General features: G+C 43.1%; 2 protein-coding genes across 2 annotated transcripts in view; one reads left to right on the forward strand and one right to left on the reverse strand.

Annotated features, from left to right (window-relative positions):
* Window positions 1-3,280: 3,280 nt before the first annotated feature.
* sowahaa (sosondowah ankyrin repeat domain family member Aa) lies at window positions 3,281-5,044 on the reverse strand. Its single transcript, XM_080014197.1, has one exon. It carries the CDS (start codon window positions 5,005-5,007, stop codon window positions 3,631-3,633), a length of 1,377 nt encoding a protein of 458 aa, XP_079870323.1. The 5' UTR covers window positions 5,008-5,044; the 3' UTR covers window positions 3,281-3,630.
* Window positions 5,045-7,574: 2,530 nt separating this feature from the next.
* septin8a (septin 8a) overlaps window positions 7,575-14,234 on the forward strand; it is a 40,908-nt gene continuing 34,248 nt past the window's right edge. The window contains exon 1 of the mRNA XM_080013831.1: window positions 7,575-7,679. Coding sequence (XP_079869957.1) covers window positions 7,650-7,679 — 30 coding nt within the window. The 5' untranslated portion in view covers window positions 7,575-7,649. The remainder of the gene's footprint in view (window positions 7,680-14,234) is intronic.

The raw sequence follows: 14,234 nt of genomic DNA on the forward strand, positions 1-14,234 counted from the left end.
CAAATAGTCACGGTTAAAGTGACATTTGACACAAACAGAAACTGCCCGACAGCTAAAGAGAGCAAAGATATTGTCATCCTGTTTTTTTTGTTTGGTTTTTGGTTTGGTTTTTTTTAGTTTTTTAGTTTTTTGTTTTTTTCCCCGTTGATGGATTATCCATTTATTTACACACACTGGGCGTCTGAATTCCGTTTGAGTTTCTCTTTTGTGCTCGTTTGGCGTCGTGAATACCGTGCTGTTTGTAATGTCGTTAATAAATTAAGCTCCTTCCTTTTTCAAGTGTTTTGTTTTTTCCTAAATCATACTGGTCTGAAGAGGGAAAACACACAGGAAGAATAATTGAAATTTTCCTAGTGTATTAAAAAAACCAAAAAAACAGACAACAGAGGTTTATCATTGGATGTCATGGAGTTCAAACTGGTGCTACAGGATGGGCAGTTGGGGGATTTAGTTCCTGCGACCTGGGAGCTCTTATGTCTGATTTGTGTCTTTATTTCAGTTCTCTTTCTGCCCTCTACTGGCTCATGTGGGCCTCTGTTTTAGACCACAGTAGATCACTGGATGTTAGCTCCATCCCCTGTGGATTCCACTTCTCCTTCTTAACCAAGTGCATTCTTTCTCACCGCGTACCCTAAACAAACCCTCTGACCGCGTGGAGCTGTATGGAAGGTTCCTATGGCCGTGGACTCCTTATATGGGGCCACTGCCACACCAGTCCGATGGAAACGAGGGACCCTCCCCAGAGTATCCAAGAATGTGTTCTGTGGTGCAGTTTTTTGGTCACTCCAGACTGTCCCTGCTAATAGGCATTCCACATAGAGTGAACGGGTCGCTGTTTTTAAACCTGTTGACTGCATTTGATCTGTGAACCGGATGTGAAGCTCAACACAGCTATGAATATTGAGGCATTCCTGGCACGCTCTGTGGCCAAAACTGGTTCAATTTTAATCACAAAATCCTGGCGAAATAATCATGTCCCGGCCTCTGAAGCCAGCTCCTCTCTCTCTCTCTCTCTCTCTCTCTCTCTCTCTCTCTCTCTCTCTCTCTCTCTCTCTCTCTCTCTCTCTCTTCATGCGCTCCCATAAGCGTCATCCGTTAGCAGGCCTGGTGTTGGAATCACTCCCAGTTTGTTTGTGAGCTAAAACAAATGCCTATTATTACGGCACAGAGTATCCGAGAGCCAGATAGAGGAAAAAAAATAATGGGATTTTATGTTGGCGTGTGAGTAAAGGAATTCCAGGGCGAACAAGAGAGAGAGAGAGATAGGCCTGGAGATATTATCATACAGTAAGGACCACATTCTTCAGGCAGGGATAAGTGGGCATATTCTAAGTTACTAGTATCTATATTAAACAAAATGGAGCTAGTAATTGCGTCATAATTGGGTTTAGTCTTAATAGGGAGGCACCTCAGCGTACAGGGCCGCTGTAATAAGACTAAATTATGAAGACTAATGCATAAACAACAATGCGGGGGTTCATGACCCAGCTCTCGGGGAAAGAACGTCAAGGCGGAGCAGCACTGCCACGGTGCCCAGAAGTCACACTGCGTAATGAGAAGCAGCGCTGCAGATGATCTCCCATGCATGGGACTGGCTGTCCCTTCCTTCCTCAATGGAGATGTGGTGCTAAATCCTTGTGAGAGACAAAGATAAAATGGACTTTGTGCACTCTAATCATCCTTTAGCTGGAACCCCCCTCGACTCCGGTGCCTGCGTGGGGAGCAACGGTGGAACCAAGGCCCTCGGTAGCTCAGGGGGTCCCAACCTCCTAAATGAATCCTGATTAAATCTGAGACCCCTTATTTAAGAGACGCCGTCCTTTGTCTGAAATGGTTCTATTTTTGTGGTGGAGAGAGCAAAGTTTCTCATGTGGATTTCTTTGAACCAATATTTGACTCAAATCCACCCCCCCAAAAAGGAACCGTTTGTCACTCTCCATAACTTCACTCGGTAACTGCGTTTTCTCTGACCTTGTGAAGAAGAAGAAGAACAACAACCACAACCACCACAGCCCCAAGAGAGAGATGCACACTGGCTTCATTAGGGCTACGGGGGCTGCGAGATGAGAATGAGCTGGATGCAAAGACAACACAGGCTGCTGGGGAAGTGACATCATGAGAAAGGACAGAAAGAAAGTGCATGAGAGGGGGGAGAAGAGAGAGAGAGAGGAGGGGGGGGGGGGTGATCTACTTTTGGATGCATTCCATTCCTCTCTTCCCGCTTATTCCTTCCTCCCAACTCGCACAGTTGTCTTTTATTTATTTATTTTTATTTCTCAATGTTGGATATATATTTACTGACTTGTGGGCCTGATGACACAGCGCTGGCTATGTCCAATGTGTTGGGGGGGCCACAGGAAATGAGAAAGAATGGGGTATTTTGGTTCAGACGCATGAAGCCGCACTCTCCTTCTCCTTTAATTAGCGCTTGTGTTGCCTGCCTGCAGGGGCCAGTGACATCACACACACACACACACGAACCGTCGTGAGGGGGGTGGGGGGTAGGGGGGTGGTTAGGACGATTCTAAGCTCCTGTGACTGACAGGAGTCCTAAAAATGATTAGTCATTCAGCTGTCTCAACAAGCCGCACAGCTGGGAAACGGATCCCAGACACATTTCGGGGGTTGGGGGGGTTCACAGAGCACCTGCACAGGTCTAAAATAAGTCTTTTCATCATTTTCAACTGGAATTTATTGTTTTTCAGTCAGACTCAGTGTTTGTTTCTCAAAGCACAGTGCTAACCAGCCTGTGAAGACCAGACATGACGTGTGTGTGTGTGCCAGTGCTTGACTGGGATCAACAATTCATCTGTAATAGCTCAAATTCATATGAATCCACTACACAGTAAAAATCATTTCATTTTTTTCCCCTTCTATCCCGCCACTACTGTAAGCTACAATTCTGCTTTAATATTACAATATATTCTCAGAAAAAAGAATACATTTCAGCCCAACAGGCTCTGCTCCTAATCTCAATGATTTACATCCCGGATAAATTGCGGGTCCTTAATCCTCTGCTGACATCATCAACAGGGAGATTTATTTTTTCTTTACAGATTCCATAAAAATGGAAGAATAACAACACGAAGCATTGGTACTGATTCATTCAACATAAAAAACAGGACAAAGAGTAGTAGCCATTGACACAAGTGAGTGTTAACACAATAAAAATAATATTAAATTAGACTTATTGTTACAAATAAAATTCAACTAAATTATAAATTCCTCACGTATAATTAAAAGTCTAAGAAAATAAATACATGGCAACTTAAACTGGTAAATTTCCACTTCAGTGTCAAATAAACCTAACGGGCTTCGAGTAGTGGTATAAAATACCCCATTTCAGTATGAATTCAGGTAGTCTTCTTCTTCTTCTTCTTCTTTGTTTCTTCAACAAAATTGGAGAAAAAGGTCCAAAGCCAATTTGGCAACAAATAAACATACAAATACACAAAGGTATTTCCTATGAGACATGATAAAAAGGATGGTGGTTAATTCAAAAGGTAAAAATAAACCCACATCTGATGGATCTGATGAAACTATTTGTGACTGCAGTGGATGTTGAGATGAGTGGTGGGGTTCAAGTTCGCCTTGTTGTTCCGATAGATGACCGAGGGAGGAGATCTGCGATTACATCAAAGCGTCGGAGGCAGCCCTGTGCTTGAGCCTGCTCTCCTCCCGCTCCTCACCGGGGTCCTCGGTTAAAGAGCCAAACTCGGACCGGTGCTTGTGCTTTTTCTTGTGGCCGCTCACGTGCGGCTGGAAGAGGCGGCTGATGGTGTGCAGGCCCTTGGCGAGGTCTGGCAAGGGCTCCTGCTCCTCCCCCTGGGCCTTGGGCTCCCCCAGGAGCTGCCTCACCCCCTGCGACACCCCTGTGTGGAGGTAGTGATAGGCCTTCTTCCCGCAGTTGTCCCTAACGTTGGTGTCCACTCCGTACTCGCTCACCAGCATCGCCAGGATCATCTCCTGGTCGTGCAGCGCCGCGATGTGCAACGGGGTGTAGCCCCCGTGTGTTTTGGCGTTTATGTCGACGTCCACCCCTCCGTCCCTGGATATTTGGATCATCTTGGCCAGCATGTCTCCGTTCCCCCACTTGGCGGCCCAGTGGAGAGCGGTGAACCCCGACATGAAATCTCTCTTCTCCACCAGCTGGTTGTCCCTCAGCAGCAGGCCGTAGACCTGGCCCCAGTAGCCGGCGGCCGACTTGACCAGCCACTCGTGCTCCGATGGCTCCAGGGGCGCCGCGGATGTAAACCGGGGCTCCTTGGGCTCCTCGGAAGGCTTGGTGTTCTTCGGCGCTCCGGTCGGGGGAGGCGAGTCGGCGGCGAGGCGGTGGCGGCCGACGCCCTCCGACGAAGGCCTTCCCTGGTTGGCATCTGGAAGCGTTGGGAGTTTTCCGGGGGCGCGTTCAGGGCCGCCTTTCAGTTTATGGGTCTCGACCCTCGGGCCGCTCGGGGGCATCCTCAGGGGCAAGGCGTAGGGTTTGCTGTGGGCGCGGGTGGAATGGCTTTTATTCACATCATACCCTGTTGGACCATCGCCGCTCGCATCTGGGTCTGAGCTGTTGTGAGCGATTTTAAAATTCTTAGCCCCGAGTCTGACATCAACAGAGGTGCTCCTCTGCAGCGCCAGCTCTACGACTGTGAGTGCTGGTTCAGGGGACCGTGGGGTCGCTTCATCACACTGACCTGAGGTGGACCGTCCCTGAGAAGCGCCTCCTCCCGGACTCTCCCCCTCCTCACCCCCGCTCCCCTCCTCCACGGACGGCTGGTGACCCGCCAGCAAACGGTGAAACTTCTTCCGCAGGACAATGCATTTGGCGCCGTCGATTTCTTTGACCACCGCGAGGTCGTTGACGAGGCCCTTGAACAGATCCCGGTTGAGCTTCTTCTCCGCCGGGTCGGGGCAGTTCAGACAGGACCTGAAGCTTCCCAGCAGGTCCGAGTTCCTCACCTTGCCCTCCCCTTCCACCAGCAGCTCCAGGATCGCCTCCCGTGTCACCTCCATTACGGGGCGTCTTGGAAAAGGGCGTCGACTCGTTACGTCCCGGTTCAACGCGCGGAGCGCTGGTCTACCTGACCGCACCTGTAGACTCCTTCCCTCGCACCTGGCGCTGAGTGAGCGACGCGAGACGCGCGGAGCATTCGATCGTACCGAACGCATCTTTAAAACGACTCAGGAGACGGGAGTCGCTGCTGCGAATGAGTGGATGTTTGACTCACAAGCTAAAAAGAATTAATGAGCACTCAGTTAATGTTCAAATCAGAAAAGGGGCAAAGCCATTTGGCAGAATTCATATTGAATTGAACTGTTTTACACTGACTCCACCAAAATAAGGCTAAAATACTTTTGAAATCCGCACTTGGCATTCTTCCGCCTAAATAAATAATTTTGACAATATGATGTGTTTGTTTTTTTACTTATTTTCCTTTTTTTAATGCGAGAGTTCCGTGTCCGACAGCGCCAACGGACTCTTCTGACTGAATGGAATGAGAATCGAACGAATCGGTTGTTTTTTTTTAACCGAGTGACCGGTCAAGAATCGAATCTCCAAAAAAGAGTCGAACCTTTCATCGCTGCCTATCAGTGTCCGGAGAAGCTGCTCACGTGGAAAATATGTCAGTAATATATGCGGCATCTTTTTTCTTTTTTTCCTTTTTTTACTGCAAAAAGGTGATAAATGTGTCTTGTCGGTACCACAGGGTTGAATAGAGCGGAGATCCCTGCTGAGCAAGTTGCTGGGTTACAACACCCCGTAATTACCAAATCAAACCATTAACATCATAGATATGCCTTTTACGATTTGGAAAAGTACAAGGGAAATGTATAATATTCATGAAATGTTTGGAATATAGCTGTACTAATATAGAATAATATACACCGGACCGTAAAGTTATAAAGAGGCACATTCTTCATATTCCAGATATGTCCTGAAAGATAAATAGCGGATTTAAGAGCATTAAACATACAATTTAAAGAGATCGAGTTTACTAAATGACATTGAGTTTGGAAACTTTTTTAACTTTGTTAAACGGGCTTCCAGAAACTTAACTCAAACGCGTGTATGTTTGTTTCCAATTAATAGTCCAGTAGTAGAATAAATAAAATATTTCAAAATGCCTCTGACGATAAATTACTTTCTTTCCTTTTATGTATTTTTTATTTGTTATTTAGTTAAATGTTATTTATACATTATTTATCTCTGTATTTATTTATGTATTTATGTATTTATTATGATAATAGGATATTTCCTACCACAATCGAATGGTTTTCTTGTAAACGGAAGCGATCCGTACGCTGTTCTATTCGCTTGCTGATTGTCATTCTACTTGTATTTCAATAAATTAAAAAAGGAAAATGACATTTGAACGGATTATTTAATCATTCTTCTTTAGTAAAAAAAAAAAAACCAAAGGCTTTAAAACAAAACGACAACAAAAAAATAACAACTTCTAACAAAAATGTTTTAATATTTTTTGTGAATTTTAATATTGATTTACGCCGCTTGAAGCCGCTTATTCCATTATGATCAGATCAGACCGCGGTGGGGATTTTTACCGTAACGTTTCGGGAGGGTGACCGGAAGCAGCCGGTCAAATCCGAACTACATGTCCCGGCAGGCAGCGCGCGGGGGACGAAAGCTCTCACTGATCGCGCTCAGGCGCGTGCACGGCTCCTCCACCGCCACATTGCAAGCGGCTGGTGCCACGGGCACGACTTTCCTACGTCTCCTGACACTTCAGTTGTTGTTTTGTTCGCAGTATTAATATAAATGAAGGGTATATGAGAATATATATATATATATATATATATATGTATGTATATATATATATATATATATATATATATATATATATATATATATATATATATGTATGTATGTATGTATGTAGATCACTTGATACAAGTTATTTTGAATTGTACTAACAAAAAGGCTATGAAGTGGATCAACATGTGTAAATGGTACTATATATATTTATGTTCGCTTATTGTTGTGTCTCCGACTTCTAATCAAACCAATAAAATAAAAATGGGAGTTTCCAGGAAGTAGCCATATTGGAAAGTATCGACGCCGCGTTCCATTATATGTTGGAACTCGGGACATTCCGGCTCCATATTTCCGAGATTACTGGTTCTCTGTTCAGAAGTTAAACGTGGACAAGTAAACAAGTAGTTGTCTGCTTGTCTCTTTGGCACGCTTGTTAATTATACATGCTCCAAAACGTATGTTAATATATATATATATATATTCAAATTGTAATACTCCAAAATAGAATACTGTATTTCAAATTCAAGTAAGCCATGTTTTCAAATAAAGGCCCATGCAAAGCGATCCCTTTGCATGGGCTTGTAGTGGCATGTCACTGGGCATGTCACTGGGCATGTCACTGTGAAGTCAGGTCTTTTTTCTCGCCGAACTCGGGCCAATCTGCCCCGAAATTTCTAAATGAAAATTCCGATTTGATGGCCGTTGGATTTTTCCGAGTTCCAATATCTGTGGAACGCAGCATAAACCCGCCCGCCTGCTTGGCTGCCCAATCTCTCCCTCTCTCGCCCCCCCCCCCCCTCTCTGTCAGATTAGCAGTTAGTCTACGGAGAGAGTGAGACCAGGGCTGCTCCTTCCTTCCTCCACACTTACATTCCGCACCATGGCCGCCACGGACGTTGACATATTTTCAGTAAGTAAACAGATATGGCCCCTTTTTTCCCTCTGAAGGGCGTATCGCCCCTTAATTGAACGGCAAACATAATACTTGGTGGTGTTTGATAAAAGTGTGGGAGGTGGCGTCGCTGAGCCACCCCCGCCGGGGTGGTGGTGTGTGTTAATGGTGGAGGAGGTGGTTCTGGTGGAAAGCCTTTCCTCCAGTGTTGACATTTCGAGTTATTTTATGATGGATTCGTTATGTGTATTGCAACACGAGCATATAACGCATACTATGGTTTGTATCCGTTTGCGTTGTAGATCGCGTGAATCGAACGTTTGACCACACTGCACATGTTGACGTTGTTGCCTTGGGTCTGTTTTTAGATATTAAATGCATGATTGTGCAATCTTGCATAACACTACTACTACTACTACTACTACTGCTAATGATGATAGTAATTATAATAATGAGAAGCACATACATTGAAATTGGACAGTGTGTTGAGACATTGTGATGGCATGTGGTGAGAAATCCACCACACTTGTTCACTTGCAATACAGTGCTTTCAGTGTAGCCACCATCATTACTAAAAGACTACAATGAGAATCTAAGTGATTCTTAACCTTTTTTTCCATGTCCAAGACCCACAATTTGATACACATTGGGCCACGGACCCATTTGATAAGGTGTTTGCCTCTGGGATCCCAATGGTTTTTTATTTATTTTTTTATTGTTAGACATGATTTAGTCCAAACTTCACTACCCCTCTATACTGTAGTTGTCAATGGTGAAGTTGTTGTCATTTTGAGGGGCGCCCCCTGCAACTTCTTGAAGGACCACTGATCTGGGGATTCTAGTCTGTAAAGCAGGACTAGAGCCAAGCTTGAACCTTATACACTCCCTACTGTATCTTTCCATGGTCTTTAATGGTCCACCATTAGGATAGATGGGATGTTCTTGGACAAATAATGCATATAAGCTCAAACAAAGCAAACATTACTATGCATGTTTTTAAATGTATGTGTCAAACTAATGCTAACAATTCTAATACTGAACATATCCAATTACAATGATGCATATCATTCCATATTTAAAAAAAAAAGTTTGTTAAAGTACAATTTGTGATTTTGATCCAAATGCACTCAATGAGATAACACTTTTTTTCATTCCTGGGAGGAAATTCTACAACAAGGTACAAGAACAAGAGGGCATTTACGCCATATCCTTAAGGAGATCTGTAGGTTGTTGTTTTGAGGAGTGAGTTGTGTGGTTAAAGAGATTACGTGCACACTCCTGCCATTTATTGCCACACATCATGTTTCCCAGGCTAGAGTGTGATCCAAAGAAAGTGCTGAGTTACCCTGCAGATCGACCTTTTGTTAAATTAGGATTGTATCCAACAATGTTTGGGGGATATTGCAGTGCAGCTAACAGTCGTGTATTTGAATACACAATTAGGTAATCAGTTGTTAAGAGCAATGCTGGAAATGCAGTGAAACAGGCTGAAGGGAATACCCTGTGCCTGTCTGCCTGGATGTCTGACTTTCAGGTCTAACTAACTAATGAAGACCCACATTGAACAAACAAATCTGTTTGGCGAGCAGTTTGCTTTAAGGGCACTGTCGTAATTATATCTAGCTATCAATGAGGATGTGTGGTTGGTTGAGTTTTTAGCCTCCATCAATTTGATTCAGCCATGATTGGAGTCAGCCCAGCTAGGGGCTACATTTTTAGGTCAGGGACAAGTTGATCAATGTAGTCACTACCCAGCAACTTCTATTGTTTTCTCTCTCTCTGAGAGAGAGAGAGAGAGAGAGAGAGAGAGAGAGAGAGAGAGAGAGAGAGAGAGAGAGAGAGAGAGAGAGAGAGAGAGAGAGAGAGAGAGAGAGAGAGAGAGAGAGAGAGAGAGAGAGAGAGAGAGAGAGAGAGAGAGAGAGAGAGAGAGAGAATTATTTTATTGTCACAATTATGTAATAACAAGGCCTGTGGCATCTTTAGTCTGTAGAATGGTTACTGACCCCTAAGAGATCGCCTCTTCTACCATAAGGCCTGCATGCATTAAACAAAATTAGGTTTCTAAACTGCCCAAAGACACAAGATAAAATATGGAAGGGAGAGATTGTTGGGACATTTATCTTGATATATAGTTCTTACTGCAGGTCTTTGTTTGTTTGTTATTTATTGTTTATTCAGTTGTCCATTGTATCTTGACTAATCTGTAAGGTCCCATTGTTCTGTGCCGCTGCTGATTCACCCCAATTTCCCTTCTGAGATGAATGAAATACCTTGTGGGTACTGTGGCACAGTGCAGCGCACTGCTGCCTCACGGCAAGAAGGTCCTCGGTTATCTCCCGATCAGGGGCCTTTCACATGCTCATGTGGGGTTTCCTCCGTGTAACACAGAACATCGTCGTCTGACTAGTGATGGACACTTGTAATTAGTGCCCCGGTGCGTCACTGTTTGCTGCCCCTCAGAGGAAGGACAAGCTAGAATGGGATATAAGCAGAGAATTCATTTCACCAGCCACCATTTGAAGCGTGTGTGTTGGTCGCCATCGCCGCATGTGTTGTGGTGTGTGTGTGAGACAAATAAAGAATCTTCTTCTTGTACTTTGATTCAATAACATTACATAATGTATTTAAGTCTAATCTAGTTTATGTGTATATGTTTATACATACCAGAATGTGACTGTAGTTGTTAGCTGTAGCTAAAACTGACCCAAGGAGAGCCTGTCATATTCAGTATTGTGAACATGAGTGATGAGCGCTGAGCTACAGTCTGCATGGAGATGAGTCAAGATTCATATATAGAAAAGGCCAAGGTTTTGAGGAGGCTCTGTTGTAAATCTAAAACAGCATGACAAACTTTAATATGATTAACACGGTTCCTTGGATAATTCTGGACATGTTTTGATGTAATTTTATATCGAGTTCCTTGTTCAGTGGTATTTGTTTAGGATGAAATTCTGAAGTTGTTATCAAAAATCAATATAGATAGGAATATACAATAAATAACTCCTCTCCATGTAAACAAGAAGTAGTTTTGAGAATTTCTAGTAATTCCAATGGATTAATAAAGTTGGTAACCTTGGGATTCATGTAGTTAACAACAATGACACGCACAATAATACACTCATTCCATGGGTCGTACCTCATCTGCTGTGGTGGTCTCATTGTAGTGTGCTGAAGTTATTATGCTAAGTCTTTCTGCCATCCTCAATTCTGTAGTTTTAAGGAAATGATACTTTTAACAGGCAGATTTGCTTCTGGAAAGAAAAGGATTCCTGGATTCTTGGTCCTAGATGAGCGATTACACCGTGTGTGTGTGTGTGTGTGTGTGTGTGCGTGCGCTTGTGTGTGAGACAGAGAGATCAGTACAGTAGTCAGTACAGTGGTATGGTCATGAACAGAGGAAAACTGTTTTTTATCTCTTCTCTGGGATGACTGTGACTGAATTTCTACCACGCAGGGTTAAATTTGTAGCCGATGAAAAGGAAATGTGATTTGCTGTTTGTTTTGATGTGATATTTTTTGGACAGCCAAAAAAGCAACTTTCTGAGTCAAACTTTTTTTTTTTTTTAAGTTCTTTAGAATTCCTTTCTATGCCACTGTCTGTTTGCACGAGAATGCACCAAACTTACCATGATAAATTCCTTGTACATGTCAATGTGGTTGGCCTAGGGATGGAAATTTAAAGGAATTTCCTTAATCGATAGTTGTTAACCTTAAACAATTGTCGATTAATGGATAACATAAAAGCTAATGACGTCACCAGCAGAGTTTCCGTTATCTGGTAATTACCGGTTTTTCACCGGGAAAATCTGTTGAAGTCCAACATGTTTAAATGTCTCTGGTCATAATCTCCAGTGAAAGTAATTCCCTCTAAGCACAATTTTAATTAGTGCTTGGCGATAAAACAATAACTGTAATTAGCGCAATATTTGTTTTCCACTATATGTCCAAAAAAATTAGGCTATGATTTAAATGAAAATAAAATCCGCAGATCTGTACATTTCCATGTTTCGCAAGTTGCAACAGAAAGCCAATTAGTTTGGACAATCTAAAGCTGACCTTTATCAGGTTTGTCGATATAGAAATAAGCTCCGCCCGCAGGCTGCTTTTGTAAACATAGTTAACACAGAGCTGAGACAGAGCACAGCATCCAAAACTCGGAGGAGAAGCAGGAAAATGATTTAATAGATAATTTATTTTTAAAATAGCTCAACTGACGGGACTTATTTTATTTAGAATAATCAATTAAAAAAATTATAAATCTACATGCCTCATGATTGAATTCTTTATATAGCCTGCTAGGGGATGCCACGGTGAGGAATTTTTCCCACCGGTTAATAAAGTCATGAGAACATCGGTGTTACCAGTAACACCAGATATTTTACGGTAGGGGTGGCGGCGCAGAACGCACAGTGTCCCCATTATGCACTGGCATTAATTACAGATGGAGGAAGTCAGGTCCTGATCTAGACCTGATCTAAGGTCTCCTATAGACCATCCCCCCAGTGATAAGCAGACTGTGCTGCTTTTTCTAACGGAAATTCTGGTCACCAGGGAGTGGTGCCATGGCGTGTGGGGACCTATGCAATGTCCCACTCCTCCGAGATTTTGTGGCTTGGTGCGAGGAGCGTTTCTCCTCATTTCACTTCATAATGGAGAAGTTCGGGGCAAGACTCGCTGAGCTGGTTCTTGCATACAGGAATATTCACGACCTGAATATTTTTACTTTTGCTGTCCTCCCTGACGGAATGAGATGGATGTTATGGAGCAGATCAAGTCTAGTGCAGATGTGGACGAGATTTATTATTAAATTAAATTATTAAACATTACTATAATTCTTATCAATTATATCAGACACAGAATCATTTAGTTTCATATTTTATTGGAGTAATAAAATATACCATAATACCATGATAAAATATTGCTTATTTTGTTTTGCCGTCGTACCTCTCCCTTGCTCCGGGTTTTTTTCCTCTCCCGTGCCGTTCAAAAAGTTCCGTTATTCCGTTCCCGTCTACCGTGTTCCATCTGAAGGCAGCATTAAGGTGGAGGTACACTTTCTGACCAAAAAGACATGTTCAGAACAAGATAACAACAAATTTATGGCAGAGGACGGACTTCAACCTCCCTTTCCGGGTCATTTAACCTCCTCCTTTTCCCAGGTCAACAAGCTTGTTCTTTCCGGAGCCGTAACATTCGGAGCGTGTTTTATATATACTGTATCTCTTCAACTAGAAACCGGTAAACAAGGCTGAATCTGAGTCAGTGTGTGTGTGTGTGTTTTTTCTCTGCGGTTCACGGAGTAATTATAAAGCACCTAGAAAACAAAATGGAAAAAATTGACCGAAACAGCTAAAGTAAACTAGCTGCACCTGATGCTTCTGTTAAAATTAGAATCCTTCGGAAATGCCCCGGCAAATTTCTGCTACATTGGCGTTGACAGTAGCAGCTGTGTGTTGCAGTTTATCAGGTGGCTGCTGTCGGCGTGGCAAAGGGCTCACTGACACAAGATGTCAAGATGGAAAACGGTGAAGAGAAGGAGTGATGCCATGTGAGGAGAGGAAAAGAGGGGAGAGAGATTGCCAGTCAAGGGTGGGTTTGGTGGAGTGCATCGAGGGATGATAGGAAGGGTGGTGGTGGTGGTGTTAATGCAATTGACAAAGTCAAATATTACAGTATCTTTGACCAATTAATCTATATTGATAATCTGACAATAGTTTAGGGCCTTTTGATAAACAGGTAGAGGCATTGATAAGAAAGCAATTGCATGCATTGTCATGCTCATTTAACTATCACAATATTATGATAACTGAAATCAAAGACGATATACATAGTCACAATAGTCACACAATATTGATATTATATCAATACATTATCCAGCCCTAGTTCTTTTTTGTTTTCACTCTGTAGATCAAATCAAATATATGAAGCCATCATTCAAACCACCAGTGTTGATGGGTGAGTGGTTGTCAGTGGGCGGCTGGGGGAGCGAGGCTGACATAAGATATATTTTGCTGTGGGATCATGACAGGCTTGGTTCATGTTAAACACTTAAATTGTCTGTGCTTTTATTGTGAGTCGTAGTCGATGGCAAAATTCGCGGTGAACGCACCAGTTTTCTGCCTTCGGGTTATATATAGTATAATAGGCAGAGTTATACATATGGCTTTTGATGTGACAGATGATGATGATGATGATGAGAGTGGATGGTTCTGTCTTTGAGTTGGGCTGTCGGCCTGTTAACAGCGTCAGTTATAGCTGTTATAGCTAGTTTTTGTTTTTAACCTGTGCTGTCAGCATGCTTTGCATACAACACAGTGTATTTGTGTGCCATTGCATTTAGGACAGAGTTAGTCTGTAAGTGGAGTTTAACTTCTCAACCTGCAATGCCACTCTTTATTCATTCTTTAATCATCAAGAACTGCTTGCAGCAACTCTGTCCTGTAGACGACCTGTGGAATGACAAGAGCACAGCTTTTTGTTACTTGTCCCAATTAATTCTGGTGTATGAGGTCAGAATTATATCGTAGGTCCCACATCGACAGACCGACACCCTGCCAGAACCGCCATGCCCAA

Source organism: Zeus faber (assembly GCF_960531495.2).
Source record: "Zeus faber genome assembly, chromosome: 14".
NCBI classification, from domain to species: domain Eukaryota; kingdom Metazoa; phylum Chordata; class Actinopteri; order Zeiformes; family Zeidae; genus Zeus; species Zeus faber.